This window comes from Passer domesticus, chromosome 10 (assembly GCF_036417665.1).
Source record: "Passer domesticus isolate bPasDom1 chromosome 10, bPasDom1.hap1, whole genome shotgun sequence".
Lineage (NCBI taxonomy): Eukaryota > Metazoa > Chordata > Aves > Passeriformes > Passeridae > Passer > Passer domesticus.
In genome coordinates this window covers 24,822,411-24,846,813 of record NC_087483.1, presented here as the reverse complement: position 1 = coordinate 24,846,813, position 24,403 = coordinate 24,822,411, and the positions used below count along the sequence as shown (strand labels likewise).

Here is a 24,403-nt window from a genome sequence, read left to right as displayed (position 1 = left end):
TAAGCAATATGGCTGACTTTCACAATACAAATGTTTTGTACTTCCATATTCTTACTAATCACTGTATATGATCCTAACACTATTCATGGTAGATGTACTGGCTTCTGAATAGTAGTTTTGTTAGCTAGAACAGATGCAAACATTAACACAGTATTCTGCCTTTTTATGTTTTCTTTCTTTAGCAAGAATATAGTAATATCTGCTAAGAATGGAGCCTGTAGCACATTTTTCAGAGAAATAATTTGAAATGGCTACTCAGCTCTTTCTGTGCCTTTATTTGCAGCACAACATAAAACCACAATTTATTATTTTGTTGGGCAGAATAAATAACTACAGTTCAATAAATCAGAAGCTGAGCTCAGGCTGAGGTAGGACATTGTACTTGTGCACTGCTGGAGAGAGCAGTGGGGCCCCAAAGCAGCCCCTGTGTGCACCATGGCCTCTGAGTCACCACCAGCACTGTCTGCCTCGTGCTGTCACTGCTCTGTTGCTGCCAGACTTGAGCAGGCTCTGTGCTGGTGCATTTGTGCCTTTCCCTTCCCATCCCAGGGCTGCACCATTTGCATCAGTGCTGTATGAAACTCGTAAGAAATCACTGAAGCGTACAGGACATAAAGACGTCACAACAGTGTATTAAAACAAATGACTATCACTAAACCCTCGTCTGAGATTTTGAAAACATAGAACCCATTTATTTCTCTAGGCATCAGGACTTTAAGAGCTAAATTTATATAATTTGACAATATGCAGCATTTGTAGAGCTGCAGCTGGCTTTTCATAGGTATTCTCCAAATAAAAACTATTTTATGTGCTGAGAATCCTGAGATGGAGCTGTTGAGAGTAATTAGGGAAATATAACCTTCCCCAGGAGTGATATGCTTTTGGAAACAGATTTTGAATTCTTTTTGTTATGAAGATAACTTACTGTTTAAAGAGAACTGCAGAGTTACTCATGTTTGCATAATTATACCTTTATCTTGCCAGCTCACTGTGGAAAGCATCATAATGGAAGATGAGAAAACGTTGTAAGGGTGATGGCAATCTTTATATTCAGACAAATCAGTGGTAGACCTCTGCTAGTGTTTTAAAATATCTGTCAAGATGTATAGAAAAATGCTCTTGTAATTTTAATTTTGTTACAGTCAGTATAATGCTTCTTTCATATTAACATACAACTGGTACCTTAAGTGAACACTGAGGTCATGAAAGAAGGAACCACAACCATGGCAAACTTGAGTATCCTAGTAATAGTGTTTTTCTCTATTATTCACTGATTTATCTTTGGTTCAAATGCAACATGCAGGGTTTAAAACACATTTTCTGAACTTGGAGTTCAGAAGAATTTCCAAAGGCTTCCTGATCACAATGTGGCGTTTTGCAATGAAAGTAGCAAAATTGCCTACTCATTGCAAGGCTACAAAAGACACAGAGATGGATGACTTTGGATCAGTGATACAGTTTTTTTATGTCATTATTTTAGTAGTAAAGCAGAGAAGGAGGGAAATCATAACGACTCAGTGCCAACATATGACCAAATTATGCAGGCATATTCTAAATGAATTAATTAAAAAACTGGATACATGTCAAAGGAGATTTGAGAGGTTCATCCTGTAAATATTTTAACAAGTTCACTCCAGAGAACAATCCTGAGGCAACCTATTCTCAATCACCAACCTTACTGAGGTCTATTAAAATCATGAAAAGCATTTGACCTGGATGATTGATCAATTAAATTTTTCTCTGTGTAATGGCAGATGACTCACCTAGCAATGCTGACCTTTTTATGAGAGTCTCATGCTGGCATCAGGACAGGCTGGCCAGCAGGGAGAAACACAACAGAAGAAACAAATAACTGGAATGTGATTCAAATTTGTGGTGCAAATTGATCACATAATGCACAGATCATAGGAAAACCTACATCATACAGCAGACCACTAAAGAGTGACCAGTCATTCATGAGCTCTTTTTAGATCAGTGTTCTGACAGTGGAACAGTCTTGTTGAGTCTCCTAACACCTTAAACCATAATGGAAAGCAATCAAGTCTGACTGAGAACTGAAATTCCCACAGGAAACAGCATACAGTGCCTAACAGATTAAGGTACCCATTCAGTGAAGTAAAGGTCAAGTACCATTGAGAAAAGAGAAAAACCTACTGCACACTGTGCTTACATTAGGCTTAAATCATAAAGCAAATCCTTTGTCAGAAGTGTCAAAAAATAACTTAATAGTACTAAGTGTTTAGATGTACTAATAATACTAATATATAATACTACTAATAATAGTACTGTTTAGATTATTTTTATCATTTTAGAAATTTTATAATTTATCATTTTAGAAATCAAAGTATTTATCATACTGAACTCATTTGAAGTGAATGGATTTGGTCTAAAGACAGTTATTTAAAGAGAGATAGTATTTTATCTCTGCTAGTAGTACCAGTATATGTGAAAAAGCCAAACAGTTTTGTCACCAGGATGATGCTTAAGAAATGGAAAACATCTCTTTTAGCAGGTTCACTACTCATTTTTGACACCTGGCTGGTCCAATATTGAGCACTTAAATTTATGGCATATGACAGTATGAAAAATAAGGCATTGTGTTTGCATTCACAGAAACCCTTTTGAATTCTTCACAGCTGACTTGTACAATATTTTCATTTTTTACTAAACAATTTCTTCAGAAAGTTTTCTAATAAATGCTTGATTATGCAAAGATAGTAATTAATTTGTCATGCCTTTGAAAGGTGTATGAAGTCTACCTAAGAAGCCTTTTGGGTGTGTTGCAAGGCTATGTTGTTTTAATTTTCCATTGTGTTTGCTGGGTAATTTAAACTACAAATGGGCAGTTGGTTTGCTTGAGTAGTGTTTGTAGCAAAGGCTGATAATCTACTGAAGTTTTTTGGCACTGAAGCTTAAAAATCTACTGTTAGCAAGAAAAGAACTCTCCCAGGTTCTGAAAGAACAGTAGAAATCTGCATTTTTCAAATGGCAGTCAGTAGATGAAACAGGTAATACCTTCTACAACCCTACATTTATTCTTTTCTCTATATTGCAGTTGCCTTTAAAATGCTGGAAATGTACAAAATTGTTCATACAGCCCCTACTTGAAACAAGCTTCCTTATTTACTACTTCCTTCCTCATACACTATATAAACACACAATTGCAGAAATCCCAGAGCTGTCTTTTTGTCTGTTCCATAGCCTGTGTCCAGAAGTTTTGTTTTACCAGCTCTAGTGAAAACTAACCTGCATGTGTTTGTCCATAGATTAGCAAACCTTTACCAAAATTAATACTCAAAGATGATGCACATCCCATTATTTGGAAGTGCAAGAATGTTATGTAATATTACAAAACTGTCTGGTTTTAATGAAATACTCTGATAAGAACAACTATACAATATTTGCATCTCTATTTAACCTTGATTCTCTTTCTGGTTGCTGGGCACTGAAAAATCAAAGCTAGTTCATTTCTGTATGATTCTGTGTACCTACTTTATGGGATTCACTGCAGGTTTTTGGGGGTGGGGGGTGGAAATTCTGTGTTTCAAGAAGAAATCTCATAGGAATTAACATAATTTGAGTAATAGCCAAGATTTTCAAAGAGATCTACAGTTCTCTAATTTCCCCCACTTGAGAAAGGCAGCCTTCACATGCTCCAGAAGTATTAATTAACTAGTCTAATTAAGGTATTATAAAAATTTACAAATAAATTACTCTCTTTTTTTTTTGTATGAAGCAAATTTTTATACTCTTTTGTGCCTACTTGTTAAAAGACCACACACACCTGCAGTGTAGAAGGATTTTAGTACCTGTGCACAGACTGAAGTGCATGACAGGCAGAAAATCTGCAGTCACCTTGCAGTTTTGGCACTGGCCTCTTTTTGGTGCAGTACAGCACATGCAGCAACTCAGGGGCAAGGACTTGCTCCACTGACAGTTCAGAAGGGAAAGTCCTAAAAACAATTACAGGGGGCCTTTGGCTCTTTGGAGTTTTAAATGAACAGTCAATTTAGCTGAACCATGCATTGACTCCATTTGGCTGGATTTTTTCTAACAGAAAAGGTTGAAAATTCCTTACAAGGTACAGGAGAGCTGTACTCAATACAGTGTTCTAATGCCTGGACAAAATTTGTAACAGTAAAGATGGGATTTGTAGATGGTCCACATTTAAGAATATTAAAAATTGTTGTGAAATCCTTCTCCAATCCATTCTGCATTTCATATTACTCTTCAGAATATGGAGAGAATTAAAAGACAAAAAAAAAAAAGACAAAAAAAGAGACAACTAAATTAGCTGTTTCACAAAGATTACTAAAATGTTGTAATTGCATATAATTATCTGTAACTAGATAGAAAAATATGTGCCATTGGAGATGTAACAAGAAGTTACTTCAGACAGCTGTTCTTTTCTGCCAGAACAGGCTGTGCACAATTATGTAAAATCAGAAAAATACAAAAGCATATTTTTATATTTTAAAGCTATAAATTAGCTCTCACAATTTGTTGAGATATTCTGCTCGGCGACACAGTACTGATCCTTGCGGGAAAAAGTATTTTGAAGGAACTTATAAGAACTAGATTTATTTTTCTTAATTCCGTGCTAATTCTGTCCAATCACATTTCAAGCAGGTGCTGCACAGGACCATGGCCATTTACTGTGGTGGTCCACTGAAGATGTAGGTGGGGGGCCATGGCTGAGGAAGAAGGCAAAGCATCTGTGCTGAGACAAGGGCTCAGCAGCCTATTAGCAATTTCTGCAGATGTTCCAAGGTAATTTGTAAGAGGATTCCTGTCTACTTTTATTTCTTTCTCAGCTTTACATAATGTCTCTGACCTAAGGAGACCAATGAAACCTGTAAGTCTGGACTTGACAAGGCTTGTCAGGACAGCCTGCAGGCATTTGGAACCAGTAAAATTCAGTCCATATGAACACAGCTCACTTTTGAGAGAAAGTGTGCAAAATCTGGTTTGGTCTATGAAACCCATTGTCTCAATCTTGCTGTATATAAGCTGGCAATGAGTTTTTCTTCCAGAGGCTTGGCATATTGATCTTTGGACACTGCACTGTATAGGAACCTGGTGTTTTCCTTTTAGAACAAGTTAAGAGTGAAATCCTAGCTCATTTATGTGAGTTTTCACACTGATTTCTGTAGGACCTGGACTATTAATAAGCTTTCCAGGCTAGAATAGCTACCTGTTAATTACTACTGTTAATTAATACATACACATTTATAAAAATAGAATATGTGTAAATGATATAAACTTTAATTTTTTTAATACTTGATGGCATTTTCTGAAGAGGAAAGCATGAATAAAGAGATTAAAAGGTGAATTCAAATTAGTGCACAAGACAAGAAATACATGTTTGCAATTGATGCTAAAATTATCAGATTATTTTAAAAAACAAGTTGGAATGAAACCATCAGATCTTTAACACAGAAAGAATGAAGAAGTGAAAAGATGAAGAATTGAATATGAATGTAAACTAGGCATATGGAATGTGATGAGTTTTTAAAAGCATGTGGGACGTATTTTTTCTATAGCGCCCATACAGAGCTTTCAGTAACCTGCAGTCAACCCCCATTTAAAGATCAAACATCTTGTCTCTCAAAATAAACAAACAAACATAGGGACTGCAAGTCTATCTTTATGAAACAGGTGTGAAGCTGATGTAGTCAAGTATTTTTCATACATAAAACAAATACCAAATCTTTCTAATGTAGGCAAAGAAAAAAATGAAATTTTCAAACATGAGCATTCACAAGGAGTTTAAATGCTGTATAAGCAAATCACAGAGCATAAGCATTTCAGAGTTTTATATCAGCCTGGTAAAATAAATATTTCTGTGAAGTCCATGTCAATCTAAAGCAAGAAGAATAGTAGAGAACATTTGTCTAAAGTGCTTCTCAGTAGCACAGAGCCAGTAAGTAGTACAGTATCATTTTCAAAGATAAATATTTTTTTCAAAGAAAGTCATGAATGTCTGTATTATTAAATTTACTTTTATGGAAACTTTCTGGGAAAAGTTCTTGATGTTTATTGTGTGCTAATGATCTCATTTTGGAACTGGCAGGGTTTGCACATTCAAGTTTGCTCAATATTGTACAGTAGAATAATATTTATAGGGTTTCCAGTAAGGCTAAATAAAAATTTCTGAAGCATTAAAATCAAGACTCCATTATCTATAACAAAACCAGACTGGAAGAAGCTCTCTTTCCCAGACTGAGGAAGAATTCAGCTCCACTGCTGAAGCTTGGTGTGCCACTTGTCTCTGTCTCCCATGAGTGCTCAATGTGGACACTGCAAACATGTGGAGCCAGTTCAGGAGCTGCAGCTGGGTCTGCCTGACCCAGAGAGACACTTTGGCCCCACAAATGTGGCAGCAGGCCATGGCAGGCAAGCCAAAACTGGCTTCAGTTCACCTCACTACCACCTAAGTTTTGTCTTGTTTGGCTTGTCCAGAAGCCACATTCTGGAAGACTCCAAAGCTGCTGTCACCTTGTTGGATCTGAGCTGGCCTGATCTATATAATTTTTTTTTTTCCTCTGCTCTTGGTACCCATAACAAATGAGACTCACACAATGCATGGACAATTCTTATTTACAGAGATGTTCAGCAAGTGACTTCAGAAGTATTGTCTAAAGCAAGGCTTTAGTTCCTCTGAAAGGAGGAGTTTACTCACTCGTCATTGAAATAAGCTTCAGAACATGCTAAAAGGAAAAAGCCCCATTCTGCAAAAAAGACAAAAGTCCTGCTCTACATGAACAGAAAGTGGAATTATGCCAGGAAGCAACACCTGAGAATAACCACTGGGAAACTGTTGCAAATCTGAATAGCTGGAATCTTGTCTCAAAAATGTTTAACTCCTTGGTGCCAACCTGTTAGTCTTAGGTGACACGCTGAATGTGAAATAGAAGACCTTACAAAAAGTAAACATATAGATAGCACTAAAAATTCATTAAGTCAACTTAATTCTATTATTGGTATTTTCTGGCATCACAAGGCACACACAGATACTATTTCTTGTCTTCAGGGATAAAAAGTTGTACTTAGTGACATCCTTGTTAGATGAATGTAAATTGGCTACATCACTGTCTAGAGGCTAGACTAGCACTGATGTATAGAATAAATTTCTTAAATACACAGATTCTAATTTTGCTGTACTTAACATTAAGTAGCCATGTGCCTTGACTTCTGCTATTTCTGATTATCACTCAGAAACTCAGACTGCCTTTACAAAGCAGTTCCAGTTCTCCTGATGAGAATAGTATCTTTTGCAACTAACATCATTATTTCATTATTTTGGATTTTTTCTTCTAACCTTTATACTTTATATAGGTGACCATCTGTTAGAGCAGCTGCATATTTTGTGTGAAGTAAACAGGCCACTGTTTGGTTTTGTGTTTAGGAGCAAGCAGAGGTGAGAATTTCATGTCCTGGCTGAGCAAGGACCTTAGGTCATCTTGGAGCCAGGAAGGAGCCCCAGCTCCCGAACCACCACTAGTGCTCCCTGCAGCCCTGGGGTGCTTTTTGTTATTAGAAGTAATCATAAGCAATAATGAAATATTTACAAATTCAGAATTTAAACAGGGATGTTAAACACAACGGGCATGCCAGAGTGCTTCCAGTTTTGGAAGTACTAAGATGAATCAAATATGGTGTTTGATTCTGCAGTTTTTATTAAATGCAAACTACAGATGTTTTTCCTTAAAAGTTACCAAAGGATTTGTCTTGAGTCTCATACAAGAGTAAATGCATGGAATGATCTGGAAAAATAAAAGAATTAAATGGCTGATGCCAATATGCAGCTTTCTGGGAAAAGCACAGGTTTAACATATTAGTAAAATACTCATACTGTAGGAATGCTTAACTTACAGGAGAATAAATTGGTGCTAAGACTGCTGGGAATGTAGCAGTTCTACCACTGACTCAGAATGTACTGGATATATTTTCCACCAAGTGCCCCTAAGGGAGACAATAACTAATATACTCCTTGTGCAAATAAGGTGATTGGAAGTGAATTGATTGCTTTTTCTTCATTATATAAAATCATGACTTTTTTGAGAAGATAGCAGTGTGAGGTTTGACGTACAATTTAAATCTATTTTTTGCTGTCAAGGATAGCTTGTGATATAGTTGGAAGGGTTTACTTTCTTGAAATAACACAAAACCAACGAGCCACAAAACCTTCTCCTCTCCCTCTCTCTGCCCTTATTTTGATTTGAAATGTGTGACTAGCAGACCTCACCAGCAGTTAACAGCCTTAATGACTTTTCTCAATGGCCTTGATCAAGGAGATACAGTTACAGCTCTCTATGCCAACCATAAATATGGAGAATGAGCTATCCTTGTGCAGAAGTCTGTCTCATTCCTTTTTTACAGATAAACAATGTGTATACATAAAAAATCACATATTTTCAAAGATATATAGATAAAAATATACAATTATATACATTTGTATATTATATATTACTAATAATAGTTAACTTCTAAGCATTTCAGGAAGTCAACTGGATTCTACAACACCTCATGATATGCCAACGTGCTTTTAATAGTAGAAAAACATGTAGGCTTCCATTTGTGTACAAATTAAGAGGACTTTGTTGCATCTGGGAGTGTTCAAGTGACTGCTGTAAGAGCTATTTGCCTGTGTGTCAAACGAAAACCATGCAGCAAGGGGACAAATTCTGCTTCAGGCACTATGGGCACACACTGGACTTCCTTCTTAGCTGCTTTTTGTTCATGGAAACTATCCATTCACATGAATAATTGGTTTTCATAGTGATAGTCCTTTTTCCTTTTAGTAAGATCATCAGAAGAAAGCCTCCTTTTGTTTTAGCTGCTTTTTCAAATTGTTTCAATTTAGTTCATGACTCCACACAGGCTTATTTCATCTGGAGGATGACAAAAGTTTTCTTGATCACATGAATGTAGTTTTCTGTTAATGAGAACTCTTGAGATTTCTCACATGAGCAGCAAATTTACAAAAAAATAGTTTCTTCTTTTTAAGATTAATTTCATGGAATACTACTAAATTAGGTCAGGCATAAAACGTGCAGGCTCATACCTCTAGAAAGAACATAACTGCTACCATTCACTAATAAGAATGGATTCTAATAGCATTGAGGTTAGATCTCCAGGCACCCCTGTTTGCCTCTATTTATAACTATTAAAGTATAGGTGAAATACTGACCATGTGTCTCAGATAAAATGAAGAGGGAATCCTATGACCAAAGTATGCTGAATGTGATTTAAAGAAAAAAAATCACTGTGCATTTTATAGAGCTATTAAAAATATAAAATAATCAATAATGAGATTTATGGTGCTTCTTAATATTATTGATTTTTTTTAGTGTATAGAGTACGTTGTACTAGACACAATATATTTTCTAGTTTAATTACTGAAAATGGCCTTTTTCTGCTTTTGAGTAGTCAATGCTCCAAAAAGAGAGGGGAAAAGGTAGTTTTTCAAAATGTTATTTTCCTATCACAGTTTTGATTTTCCTTTAGAGTCCTGAGGAATTTATATGGTGTATCTAGTCGTAAGTTTTTACTATTGCACATACCTTGCAAAAATTGTTCAATAAAGGTATTTTTTCATAAAAGAAATAACAGAAGTTCATTGTTATTTGTCCAGTCTGCTATGAAGATTTCAGTTCAAATGAGCTGTATATAGCAGGTTTGTTACCATAATAACTTTTCATATTAAAGAAAAAAATTATGCCTAAAAACCCCCCAACCCTCATTTGTAATATGTAACTGGTGTTAGATTGACTTTTCTCTGGTAAGATAATATTTAAAATAGGGATTACAAAATTTCATTGAGTTACTGGCATTTTCTTTGCCATCCACAGGAGTGTTTCCTCTGTCTGTCTTCAAGTGTAACAGAAATGTTATTTTAATTAGTATTTCATTAGTATTAATAGTTTGTTCTCTATAATAATTGCAGGATTGCTTTTAGGATGACTGATAAGAATTCAGATGTAAAACTGGTGCCATCAGAGCAGAGATGGTTTTGACTCTGCTGGAGTTTGAGCTATCAAGTTCCTCCATGGAGAGGTAGACACTACTGGAAAATCAAGATTATTCTGCTGCAGTTATTTCCCATAATTTAAAAAGCAAAGAGAAATGCCCTCCTTAGGTAGTTGCTTTTCATATAATTTTTTTAACTCTATGATTCATTTAGACTGTTTGTTATTTCAGGATGCAGAAAACTGGGTGATGGAGAAAGCCATATGAAAGAAAGTAAGTAACAAAAGGCAAAGGTAGTGCAGAACAAATCACTAGACTTACTAAAAAAATGCTGAATTCCCTTATGGAGATAACTCCTCTCAAATAAACTCTCTTCAACTTGATTTTGTGGTGCTGCAGTGCTGGGCTAGACAAAACTAGAGACCACCAAGAAACCCAGTGGTAACTCTTGAAGATCACTGAGTTACAGTGTCCCACTAGGAATATTTGGAGAATATATGTCCAATCTTTACTGGTTAAAATCCTCTGTATCAACTCCAAATTTCTCAGACCGAAGGCTGCAGCATCATTCAAGACTAATAAGTGGTACTGGATTTTGTACAATTCAATTGCAAACCCTGAGTGTTTAGTACTGCATATTCAGGTTGCTGTTCTTTAGGTCTGTCCTTGTACTCATCAAACAAAGAACATTCCAGCAGGCATTGATACAACACAGGAAATCTCTTACTACAGCTTTCATCTCATTAAAGGTTTTCCCAGTTGGCAGTATAGTGATAAAAGCTCTTATAAATGGATTGCAGGGGAGATAGAAATACAAGGAGAAGATTGTTATACGGATTAATGAAGAATTGATTAAATTAGTCAATTTTAAAATAGCTGGCAAGCTGCATAAACTTATTTAGGTAAATATGCTCTCAAGAGATCGGAGGATCAGAATACAATACAGAACTTGTGAAATAGTTATTTAAATCATATAAATAAGGAAATGCTTGAGAAATTTTAATATTCAATAGATTGTCAACATTTGTGCTCCTTTTAAGATGCTAAAATAAATCATTAATGGAGTTCCTGAACATCTTGGAATTAGTTTTGTAGAAGTATGAACATAATTCTGTGAAACATCTGAAAAATGGAGACAAAGAGAAAATGAAAGGAGCATCAATCTTTCTTCTAAATCCTAAACCTGAACAATGTAGTGCTCCTGCCTTTGTCCATACGTTTGCACCAGCTGGTGGTATTATTCAGATTTGTGCTATGATTCATACACACAAAAAACTGTGTATGACAGAGATTGTTACTTCTCTTGTAGTTTCCTGCTAGGAGACTTGAGGCAAGATGGCATATGTAATCAGTTAACAGTCTTTTGTCAGGGACACCAACTGAACAAATTGATGACTTCTTCTGTGCTGAATTAAATAGTGTTATTTCCAAAAGTGTCTCATACATAGACAAAGGCAGAAAGTGCTGGCAAGTATTTGGAGCTCTGAAAATGTGATTTAGAAGAAAGCTACCTAGAGTGCTTTGTTGGGAAGTTCTTTATATCTTTGTTCCTCAGTCATCTGTGTTAGTTATTCATTATAGCTCTAGTATTCTTCTATAGTTCTAGTATTCTATAGTTCTAGATTCTTCTTTACTAGTTATCATCTCCTAAGAGTCCAGTAGAAGTGTAGACTTCATATTAGTAGGCAAGAATATTTGCTATTTTGGCTCCCTCATTTTTTTTTTCCAGTTATCTTTTTCTTTGTTTTCATCCTTCAACAGCCTCAGCTCCCTCAGCCACTTCTTGTAAGACTTGCATATATAAGTATAATTTTTGCATATATATGTAAGTATAATTTTTATATATACAAATATATTTAAAGAACAGGTATTCCTACTTTTATTAACTTGTGCCCTTTTGTAATGCTGAGCTGTTGCTGAGACTACTGCCCATTTCAGAGTCTGTGTTTTAAGACAATGTCTAGGCAACAAATCAGAGGTAGCAATTTCTCTGTATGCATGCTGGCAGCTTTAGCTTTTTTGCAAGCTTGGAAGAGGCCATGATTTCTGCAAACCAAGAAAGAACAATTCAAAATAATTAGTTTACTACATGTTGTTTTACTTTACAACAAAAGTGGACCCCTATGGTGGGCAAATCACTTTGCTACATGCATTTCCAAGATAGTATGTGTCTCTGAGAGTGGCTACTGTGGGTAAGCCAGCTCCTGGTCATCAGAATTCTTTCTTCAGGTAAACTGACAAGCAAGTGGAAAAACCTCTTACACTCTATGTCCTTGTTTGGCAGTAAGTGGAACAATTCTGTTTACCATGGATTTTATGGCTCTGCCTAATGATCAGGAAAAGTGAGTTCTTGAACATCTGTAAGTCAGGCTGAGAGGAGAGGACAGGTTCTTCCAAAGAACTGATCTCACTCTTTTTTTGGATGTGCACTCAACTGTTTTAATCTACACTAGAATCTAATTGGCTAACTGGGAAAAATATAAAGAAACTCCCATCATGTCTCAAAGGATATGAGTCCAAAGAGTCGTAATGCTCAATGGAGTGGCAAGCAAGTGTCAGGGCATTATGGTGATTACAGACTTTCCATGTTTCCAAGGAAAGTGGATTTCTTTGCTTGACTGGAGAGTTAAGAACTCTCAAGCTGAAAAAGGAGGTCTCAGTAGACACTAAGTTGAGAATTTCAGCTCTATGTCATTTGAATTGATTGAAACATTGTCTTATTTTAGCTTGGTTTAAGTATGCTATTAACCTACAGTGCCCCCAGAAGAAAGCAGTATTGTACTTCAAAGAATTCTGGAGAGTTTCATGTTGAAATCAGCTGACTTACTGTTCAAGTGGGAGACAATAATGCTGGTTGTGTTCATGTTTCCTGTGAAGTGTGTGAACTGATCTATCACTCAGCTATTCTCTTAAATTATTTTACGTGTTAATAACAGCATTTTAATTACCTTCCTCATTTACCTAGTTGAGTTAATCACATATTAAAATATTACTATGAGTGATACTGCAACACTATGACAGCATTTATCATGAAATAGCACTTCATTATAAGCAAGATTTCATTTTCATACTACTCCTGTGTCTCACAGTAAGCAACAAAAATACTAAAGCATTAGTACACAAGAGAAGGTATTGATTTAACTTCCACATTTTCTTTTAACATAAGCCAAATGTTGCACTTGTGTAATACCAGAAGAGGTAAAGCAAGTATAGTTTCTTCCTATTTAGATGTGACGGTCTAAAATAAATAATTTTTAGAAAAAGTTTACTTTTATAAAGGAAATAGCATTAGACAGAATGTCAGAAGCCTCAAGCTGACATTCACCAGCCTTTACTGGAAGAAAAGGTAATTCTAGTTTTCTCAGTTTACAACTGAAAATTGTCAGCACCATCCAATGGCTGTGTCCACCATTAATATTCATAATACAGCTTAGACCCCAAAAACACCTTAGTAAACTTTGCATCTACTCTAGACTTTCACACTAGTAGCTGAGTTTGGGCTTTTAAGAAATTTAGCCCTATAATTACGTTGTTTTCATGTGAGAGTGATTCTCTGAATCCAAATATCCCTGCCCTCTATCTTCTCTAATGCTGTACATGACCCAAGCTCACTGTCTCTCTTCAGAGCCTTCCTGGGGATTGTTTTAGGATCTGCCTTTACACTGTTGACAACAACTTTTGTGTCATTCATTCACTCTAAAAGAGAGCCTAAAAATGTAAGTTCCTAACCATGAAGAGATTTCTCCAGACTCTGATGATGAACAGCATTTCTTTAATTTCCTTTACACTAGCCCATAAAGCTACTGAGGATGACAGTGGAAAGTTGGCCAGAATTGGCCAGCAGATTGGCTTGAGGAAGAAGAGCAACCCTACAATACACACAGCAGAGATTTTGTCAAATGTTGTATAAAAAGTAGAGCAATGCAGTGAATATGAGATAACAATCCATATCCATGTCAGCATGCAAAGTTACTTAATTAAATGAGAATAATAAGAGAATCAGTTTTAAAAAACAACAAAACCTGATGGATGTAGTAGCTGTGAAGACTTTTCCTGTTTCTTAACCAAGACAGCATTTGCTATCCAGACCTAATACAGCATCATATATGCTAGCAAGGTACGAAATGGTTGCTAACTGAAAAATTGCTTGTTCTGCAGCAAGGAAGCCAGGTGATAAGTTATGTAGTGTGGTATGAATTTAGTTTCTTGAACAATGAAAATTCTTTTGAGAATTCGGATGCACAGATTTCAAGATAACCAATGAAACAAAAATGTTGGTAGTTGCCCAGATGTCAGATTTTAACTTGGTTTTTCTGAAAAAAACCGCTACTGTCATAAGTGTGCCATGATTTCACTTAATAAATACAACAGAGTATTATTAAGAAATAAGCTGGAGTGTTTTGGAAAAGAGCAGTTCAATGAGGCCACAGAGGGAAGAATAACCTCAGGGAGAAGAGTAAATAATAGTCCCAAGTAACTTTATACTGACCAGTCTAAAGTCTGAAATATTTGTCCATGTCATTATTCTTGGGAGAGATATAGGACATTAAACTCTACTGTTTTATTTTTTGACATTTTGCTTACACTCAAGTATTAGATAATATACGTGGAGATCTAATTGATAAATGCTGTCTTTTTATATTGGGTTTCAGGGTTCTGAGGTTTTCTTCATGAACATAATTGTAGAAAATCTAAAAGGCAAAAATGGATTTAGTCTGAATTTCTTTTTGACATAAGAGAAAGAAACGATTCATTTAAAATTACATTTTCTAGAAGTAGTTAATGATAAACTGCTGCTTCTAAAACTAACATGCCATTTAAATATAACTGATTACTGTAATCCCTTATATTAACCCAGTGACTACATGTTTTGCAATAAACATGATATTTAAAAGTAGTGAGAATACTAAAAAAAAATCTTTGCCAGTAAAATAAGAACTCGTGCTCAGAATTCATAGAGGGTTTTTTGAGTGAGGTGGTAATTTCTGGTAATAGCTACATTTTATAGTATGTGTATTTCAGAGTGTCCTGATACATCTTAATTTTTCAGGTAATTATACCTTATTTTATTTAGCACAGTCTTCTTTGTCTGTGAACTGAAAAACAATTAAACATCACTGTAGAAAGCCTGCAGTCTCAAGATTCACCTGGCAGAAATAATACTAGCAGCTTTACTACCAATCTACTTTCCACATCTTTTATCCAAAAAATAGACTGCAATGTATTTCCCATTTGGAAAAACTCCATGGTGCTAGCAGTAAAACAAGACCAAGTCTGCAAACATTTACCTGTTAAGCTCTGTGTTTATAACTCTATGCCTTCCTCTGCTTCTTTTTACTAGCAATTACTGTACTTTTACCTCTCAAAAGAAACTATTCAAAGTCTTTATTTTTACACCCTGACTCTTGCTTTAATCATTGACCCGGTCTCAATTCCAAAGCCAGATGTTTATGTTCCTTTAAAATATCAAAGTTGGGTGGATTATCATGTTTAGAGATGCTTCACAGGAGACACCAAAAATGGCAGGTACCAAATCAGGCTACAATTTCCTGTCAGGGTCAGTGCACGTAAACTGTGTGTCAGGATTAATCAAGTACCAGAGTAATCCTCAGTTCTGCATTGCTTGAATGTGCAGCACCAAGGCAGTTTGATACAGGGTGGCTTTTTGATGCCAGAGGAGGCTGCTGGAGAGCAGGAGGGAGCAGGCAAGCGCTCCCTCCTGTGCTGAAGTGCACACGTGGGTACACATCACTGCCCCAGCATTAGAGAGGGGCTGGATTCACCTGTGTCCCTGCCAGGCTGACATCTAAAATGTTTCTATGCACTACTGTCCACTAATAAATTCCTTAATGCTTGAGTATTTTGCAGAAGGAAGCTGTGAATACTAAATATCCTAAAGCTTGGGGGATTCAACCAATCTCTCCTTCTCGCTTCAGATGATATTTTGTTAATGCAAAGTCCACCAGCTTCCAGAGGTCTGTTTCAGAACACTGACACTATCATGCCCTGGTAAGAATCAGATATGAGGCAGGGAGCTAAATCCCAAATTTGGATCTATTTTTTCTAACTCCTTAGAAAAGGAGTGGTGTGATCATTGGATTAATTGATAGGAAGTTTCTCAGCTGTCTTTTGAGAGGGTATAATATCTGTATTAGACCCAGCTCAGGGGTGAATACTCAGCTGTCTCAATCCCTGGTGGAAATAGGCACTTTTCCTCAGCCTAGAATTAAGTATCAATGTGCCTAGGATAGGATGGATTTAGGTCTCCATTTCCCTCCTGGGAATGCAGGGGGCTACCACATCCAACCTGCAGACTAGTTAGTGTAGCAGTCATTTTTAAGCATCTTGCTATCCCTGTGGATACCACAGAAAAAATTTCGTACCTATTTCAGGACTGTGATTTCCACTAGGGATAAGGGAAAAAATAAATACATGCTCCCTGAAACTTAGTCTGTGTTTTTGTAATACCAAAACAAGACTACATTTCATTTCCCTGTATTTTTCAAAAGATATTTTGCTTGCCAGATTTTCTTTTTGTCTGCCCATCAACTCTAATATCCACTGTGTGAAATTGTTAAATGCAAAACAAAAAATATTTCTTGTAGACATTTAATAGACAATAGTGAATATAGTAATGTCCTCAAAATACAGCTTTTACTCCTTTTTTCTACTAAGATACAGCTATACCATCCAGTATTACATGCAACTAAAGTATATAGACATTGATTTATCTGTTTTATATTACCCTGTGTGATGATGATGAAGAGCTGAAGTAAAAAAAAAAATGTTTAGGAAAAGTAATCTGAAAACTAATCAGTGATTCAAGGTAGGAAAGTGTTCTGTGACTTCATTATATTAACAGGGCAGAAAATATCAAGAATTGGTAACTGGCATTTATTTTAGTGAACATCTACTTAAGGCCTGACTGGCCAGCATGCAGGTATTTCAATGATCAGGGTGAAAAATGGTACATGTGAAAAAAGCCATCCTAATTGTACAGAGTGTGGTAATGCAGGGTTCACTCAGACACAGGAGAGACATCCCGGAGCAGCCTGCAAGGTCTGACTCTTGTGAGAGCCAGGTAAGGTGGAACGTGTAGCTGAGGTCCATGTCTGACAGTACAGCCTCACTTGGCACTCAAGGCTGCAACAAGAGATCTCTGATGGCACAACACTGCAGTGAGGATAGGGTGCTTCACACATTATGAATTTCAGCTGCATCACAAAGTGTAAATTTTCCATAAGCAGGAAATTTGAAAGGTAAAGACATTACAAGTGCAGCTTGTGTCTCAACTATGACAGAAGTTCTGTTTAGAACTATAAATATATCTGGATGTGCTTTTGAATATTATCTAGGTGACAAAGGAGATGAATGAATAGCAGCACGAAGGTACACCCTCATCTCAGAATTTCCTATTGATGGTTTCTGCCTCTGGGAATGCTTTCCTCTAGTGTGAACAGCAGGCCTGTGCATACTGCTGGTACACGACAAACAAATGGAACCAAGAGGGAAAATACAGGGTGTTGTTAACACCTACAGCTTATACTACTTGTCAAACGCAATAGCAATTTAAATTATTTTCTAACTTATAAATGTATACTGACTCCATTAGGAGAATGTATAGGTCTTGGGACCTCGAGAAAGAATATACATATTGTAATGACAGCATAATGAATGTAAAGTCATAACCTTTTGAGACTCATTATATATAAATGAGATTGCAGTGTTGTTGAGAATACAATATGTAGTTTTGACCTTTCTTTGAAATACAGAAATGGTGCTTAGCTGTGAAATTCATTATGGTCTCCAGTGTGACATAGCTATTCATTTTTAAAGTGATTAATTTTGGTTAGTATTGACTAAAGACTTCATAGGACTAAATATAGAGATACCATGGGCAAGAGCACTGTATAAGCAGGTATAGTCTCCCTAACTAAGCACTTACAGGTAGCCATTTTGTCAGATTTTCCATACATAAAATATCAGTCAAGTAGAAAACATAAAAATGAAATTAATTCTCTAATTGTGTAGATTGAACATGGTTTTTAGTCTTTTTAATGAAACATGCCTCGTTAGAAACACAGATATGATTAAAGAACTATAATCCTGAAGAATGGACAAATAGAATATGCAGACATCCTTGGTTTATGAAAACTTATAAACAAAATGGCACATATGGCTTTCTCTAATAAATTGTTTCTCATAAACTTTGAAAGGCAGAAACATTTGGGTTTTCAAAAACTGGGATCATCATCGGGACTTACAGTCTAAACTGCAGAGTTTGGAAATTACAGGGAATGGAACAGGTTTTAATACTATGAATTAGGCATGGATTTTAGATCATTTAGTGAAAACCGTGCTGTGGCTATTTTATGCCTACAGTGTGAAAAAATGAAGAAAAATAGACTTTAAAGGGACCTGTATCATCACAAAGACCGAAAGTCACCACAAAATGATGCACAATGAGAACATGTTATGGGAAGTCATTCTCTGGGCAGCAGGACTAAATCAAATTGGATGCACCTCCACTGAGAAGGCACAGAGCACGTTCTCAGGTTTGTGTGTTTCTTGCTCTTGAATTTGCTGATCAGTGAGGGACTGGTCTTCCGTACTGAGCTGTAAATCCCAAAGGGTTCATGTGCATGTTGAACAGACTGGATCATCAACATGACGACTTCTTATGGCTAATAATATCTATAGTTCCATAGCACTGTTACCTTTACTAACTGCATTTACTGAATGATACTGAACCCTCACAAAAGCAAGTCCTGAGAGCTTTTCTGTAACAAACAGAAAACCACAAGAAAAAAAAAATTGTCCACTGGCCACTCCAGTAGGATGCTTTAAAATGATAAAGTAAAAATTATTTGCAGTTTTCTGGATGCTCTTTTTAGTGAAGTTAGATACGCAAAATTTAATACATTAATAATCTAGCTTATAATTGGTTTACCTTACAGACAGATTTTAAGAACAACAGATAATGTGTTTTTAATACAAAACTCAGGCGTAACTCCGGTGCTTAGAAAAAGAATAAAAAAATATTATCTCTGTAAAGTTATTACTTCATTTACACTAGGTCTCTTGGCACATCTAGAATCCAAACAGATGTCTTGAATTAATTGAGTAGACAGGAATGATAAACTTTCAAAGCTCTGCTGACCTTGTAGTAGCTATCACAAGTTGCAGTACCTGAACATCTTATTCTTTTGCTTTTATGGTTAATTTTATCTTTGGCTAAAGGTCAAAATCAGTCCATTCAATAAGCAATTTAAAATTAAAAGCTCTAATAACATTTCAGTGAAGTTCTGTCATTCTGTTGGATAAAGTGATTAAATATATGTAATTATATTATTAAATTTTCTAATTACTGGTTTTCATGTGTTAAAGGAGTCTGAAAATACCCCATTCCATTGTCAGAACACTGTGTTTAAATACATTTTCTTACATAGATTTACTGATGCCTGTAGGTTTTGGACTGTGTTTGGTTTTAAGCAGATTATTTTTCATGGACTTTACCCTCAAAAAGTCTTAACTGTGATGTAATGTGGTATTTGTTCTCAAACAGAAAGACAATTTTTTAAAATAGAAGTGTTAATCTTTTCATGCATGTTGAACTCAGGTTTCTAAGTACTTCCAACAAAATAATCTACCCTACAGGGTTATTTATATTATACTGAGTTTATGTCATATAACTTTCTAAATATTAGTTTTACAGGGTATGGATATAATAGTATCAGCTCAAATTATATTTTTAAACGTAAAGATAATCATACTGCTTTATACTAGGAAAGCTAAAATAACATTTTTAAAAGCATATTTTGTGCAGCAAGGAGAGTTTTTGAAGTATAATAAGGAAATGTCAGTAATGTACTCTCATTACTATTGTCAGTAGTGCTCAATGTAAAAAATTATGAAAGCAAAACCTAATTTCTGAATGGACAGAACAGAAAAAAATCTGACAGATTTGTTCATGTATACCTTTTCACAAGTCAGGAACAGGAATCAGAAATTACAGTTCAAAATTAATCTAATCAAATTTGATTTGAATCTACCCTGATTTGTTAGACAATTGTGTACAAACATTCCTTGAGTTTGAATTTACATTTATTTCATGAGCAAACACCTACAGTTTTTAGATGAGCCCAGGTTTTCCAGGGAGAGCTCAGTCTGTGTGCAAGCAACAACACATGCAGAGACCCCAACACCACAACTAGGCTGTAAGGTACAAGGCAACCTGGAGAGAGAAGATCAGGAGATTTCATGGCTTGGCTGCACTGTTACATATTCTGCCTTTTGGAGATTGTGGAATGAACTGAATTTAGTCCTTATTTAATATGGAATGTAATTTCCTGGGAAGTCAAACTGGAAGGAAAGCTCCACAAATCTGGACAATGGAAATTATTTATACTAGAAGAAAAGGCGAACTAGAAAAACAACTCCAGAAGCAGGGAAGCAGAGGATAGAAGAAAGGGTTGAGCTGTTTTATTAAAATATAGTGATCAAAGATCACAAGTAATGCTTAACATTTTCTAAGATCAAGTTAACAGCTTCCTAAAACTAAAGACTTGGAGACAATGAATGTCTCCAGCGATCCTTTATTAATACAACTGCTTAAAAAATGAAATTTAATACATGCAAGAAAAAAATAAATCCTGCGTTCCCCTTTGTAAGCTTCATTTTGTGAAAAGTTATTTTCAAATCTTATGCCTAAGAGAAGGAATTACAACTCCTGCTGTACACATGCAATTGCTTCAAGTCCAAAGTGCCTGAATCTCCAGATTTTCTCTGTGGAATCCATTTAATCAATTGCTCAGATACAACAGACTATTGCAAGCTTGTACATGTTTAATGATATAATATAAGCTTCAGGAGAAGTTCACGAGGTGACAGTGGTCCAGCCTCAAAATAAATTGAATTTCAGCTTTCTGTGCCTTTTCACTTGACCTAAATCCCTTGAAGTGCTGGAATGTTACAGAGAAGCACAACATTGTACTTAGTAGGAGGGATGAGGACACTGCATTTGAGGCATCTGCAGCTTTCTCTAGCCCAAAGACTAGGAAGAAAACTTGGTGTTCCCTATGGTAGGCTGGAACATGAACAAAGGGAACAGCAATACATAAAAGAAATCTTTGTAACACTGACAACACGCACAGGAAAAGCATTCAAAAGCATAATAAGGGTTAAAAAAATATTGTCTGTAGGAAGCTTGGGCAAAGAAACAAAACTAAACAATGACTTCTGCCAACTCTTTTCTGTTCATATATTCACTGCCTTTACTGTGTCCTTTACTGATGGCTGAGTGCTTGGCATCAGCCCTGCCAGCACATTCAGATCTGTGAGGGAGCAACACTGAGCCTCTGTCAGAAATCCTAATTCTTCAGTGCCCTAGGCAGGTCATGAGCGAGCCTGGTATCTGCCCAAGCGGCACGGGCACAGATTAATGATTACCTTCCCAAGTTTCTGGCCATTCCAGCACAGCCCTGGGCGGTTGCTGGCTGCTGTCCAGTCAGCAATTTTCCAGTTCAGAAAGCTGTGAGTAGCTGTGAAGAAACACAAATCACAACTATCTGTCCTTGGCCTGTGGAATAATAGCCGATGGTCAAAAACCAGCCAAAGACAGAAGATACCCAGCAATTCGGCAATGCTGTTTCACACTGGTGTCTGACATCTTTGCTGTCTGTAAGAGCACTTGGCTAAATTTTCTTTACATTTTGGGGATCACAGCATGGTATTTTATTCATAGTAATAAGTCAATATTATGCTGTGTGGAGTTCTTTGCCAAAAAAATTTTGATTCGTGTCTATTAATTGACATTATTCCAGCTACTGGAATTCTTATCTGATGATTCGTAATATATCCAAACCACTTGTTATGATTTTGATGACATCAGAGACTTGTTAATAGTAACAAACATGATAGATTAGATTTGAACCCCCCTCCTTTTTATTTGCATTTTGTGGGAGGATCTTCAAACTCTAAGTTTAAGTGGGAAAAAAATCTTCCCCAAAGTAATATGAAGATGAATGTACACAGTACAGCTCTGCACACTATTTTCTTCTACTCTTATCACTGTGCTGTCAGAATATGCTTAATATCATGTAAATTCTGATCTAAGACAATTAGCTTAGTTTCATATTGAGTGAATAACTTCAGTGTTTTGGAATAGTCAAGTCTTTATCTTCTAAACTTAAGTTGCTGGCCCAGCATACCATTAGCTTCAGATTATTAATGAAAATTTAAAAACATTCGCACAGTAATATAATGCAGCCTAGTCTTCTTCAAAATTCCTGGCACTTGATGAAGAAAGCTGTCAAAAAAACCCAATCCTGGCAGTCAAGAATAATAGTATTTATTTAGGCTTACATGCTCCTACACAGTCTATTCCTTATCAAATGCTGGACTGGGCCAGATTTGCTTAAGAGAGAAGCAAGTTGGGCATCAGCTATCCCAAGGTGGGGGAGTACAAGACAAATGGGGGTGAGGATGGTGCCAACCAGAAAGGTGTAAAGGGAGCCATGTTTTGGCAGTTCTGTGTTCCCCTTGACTTGTGTATTTGTCTTTGCCTAAAAAATATTCATCTAGGTATTTACTGAGATGCCAGTGATGTATTTTTAAGCCATCTCAGTTTGACTGGGTGCCTTTTCCTTGTAACAAGGTCTGAAACAGGACATTTGTGGGAGTTCAGTTATTTCAGGGATGCCTTTTGCCAGGAAGCAAAAATAGAAAGAAGCTTAAAACACTGCAGTACAATCTTTGTATATTGCAGCTCCTATCATCCAATACTCACAAAGCTTACTTTTGAAGGAAGTACCTGCTATAGAGAATTTTTTTTCTCTGTCTCACAGGGAAATGAACTGTAAGGGTTGCTACCAACACTGGATAAGCCACTTTTTGAGGTGAAATTTTTCTATCAGTGTGGGTGGACAGTTTCTACAGGTAGCACATACCCAGTGGGCTCACAGTTTTAAGTCCTTTTCTAAGAAACAAAATGAAGAGTTACTCACTAATGACCCCCTTCTGAAAGCCCAAGGACCCCCTGTTTGCCTAAGCCTAGGACAACATGAGAGAAAATGAACAGCAGCTGCTCTTCCTGGGAAGACTGACAGACAATAAAGGCAGCTGGATACAGTATTGAGTATCAGAGGACCCGGAGTCCAAGAATTCAGCCTTGGTGTGTGGCCTTGCAATCAGAAGCAAGTGAAGCTGTAGCACATCAACTAAAATACACAAGTGTTTGTTCAAAATTTCCCAGGAGTTGCCAATACTTCATTTCTATGAAAGGTTTTTATGAAGGTTCTTAAATATAGACAGGAACTAAGACTGCAAATGCTGGCAGGGGCTTCAAAGAACAGAACACTGGAAGGTGGTGAACATAAAGAAGGTAGAGGCTTATCTAGCACTTGTATACCACATAGATGCAAATTATTTCATTGTCTTTTCTGCATTGTATTGTAAGTACAGCTTATTCTTCTCAGTGATACCACATGGGGTGTGCCTTTGAACACTTTTTGACAGTATTTTTCCTAGAATTTACTCTGCTTTACTTCTCCTTAGTTTTTCAATTACAGAGGTGTTTTGGCAAAATAGGTTATAAGAGTTGGACAATGTCTTTGGTGGAAGCTTTTGGTCCATTTTGTTGCTTTATTGTGGGTGCTAGTTTGAACATTCACCCTGCACATAAGGAGACATGGAATGTTATGTCTGGTGTGTAACCCTTTGCTCCAGCTTGGCCTGCAAATTCTGCTAAGAAGCAATCAAGGACCCAGCTAAGCTTTTGGATACAACACAAACAGAACTCAGGATAAATGGGGCCAAGTGTGTAAGGAAGCACTACTGCTGAGAAAGAAATAACAGTACATGGGACTCACTTCTTTGCAGTATAATGATGTTTACTGGGAATATCCCTATAGCTAAAGTGGAGGAATCTACTGAATGCATACTGTGCACTGCAAATGTCTGTGCTGGGATGTAGAGATTGTGCCATACATTTGCACTCAGCTTTACTACGAATTAATTTTCTTGAGGGAATGAATCTTAAAGGAAGGGGGCATCTGTGCCTGTCAGTGTCCAACACAACCATGAAGGAGCATGTTCTGTACACCTGGCAGAAGAAGAATGTACATAAACTGCAGTTTTGAGCTGTCCCAAATATGGCATAACTTTGGCAGAGATAATTCTAAAATATTAAAATTACTAGAGTGCTAAAACAACCAAATAAAAAATGAAAAGGTTTACAGCTGATGTATATAAGATTCAATGTGTATACTTGAAGCATGCCAGTAAAAAATATAAGAACATCAGTTGGACAAAAATAATTTATCAGATCATTGCAGCTCAAAATTGAGAATCAAGTATGACAGATATAGGGACATACATTCTTTTTTGGGTTGTCAGGGTGAAGGAATCATTTCTAGGATGGATAAATAAACTA

The 24,403-nt window shown here is 36.3% G+C and overlaps 1 protein-coding gene and 1 long non-coding RNA gene across 16 annotated transcripts in view; one reads left to right on the top strand and one right to left on the bottom strand.

The window, feature by feature from the left end:
- The window catches only part of B3GALT1 (beta-1,3-galactosyltransferase 1), a 180,269-nt gene that overhangs the window by 25,289 nt on the left and 130,577 nt on the right, over window positions 1-24,403 (top strand). Inside the window, exons 2-5 of one of the 15 annotated variants that reach the window (XM_064434631.1) lie at window positions 4,630-4,770; window positions 10,204-10,245; window positions 15,841-15,981; window positions 18,355-18,527. The exons of 6 other annotated variants lie outside the window; for them this stretch is intronic. In XM_064434631.1, coding sequence (XP_064290701.1) covers window positions 4,630-4,672 — 43 coding nt within the window. In that variant the 3' untranslated portion in view covers window positions 4,673-4,770; window positions 10,204-10,245; window positions 15,841-15,981; window positions 18,355-18,527. Of the gene's footprint in view, window positions 1-4,629; window positions 4,771-10,203; window positions 10,246-15,840; window positions 15,982-18,354; window positions 18,528-24,403 lie in introns of those variants that run through there. 8 more of the 15 variants (XM_064434633.1, XM_064434634.1, XM_064434621.1 and 5 more) reach the window with 8 other exon arrangements.
- Window positions 21,155-24,403, bottom strand: part of LOC135308940 (uncharacterized) — a 112,602-nt gene continuing 109,353 nt past the window's right edge. The window contains exon 3 of the long non-coding RNA XR_010369310.1: window positions 21,155-21,512. This is a non-coding gene — a long non-coding RNA (uncharacterized LOC135308940). The remainder of the gene's footprint in view (window positions 21,513-24,403) is intronic.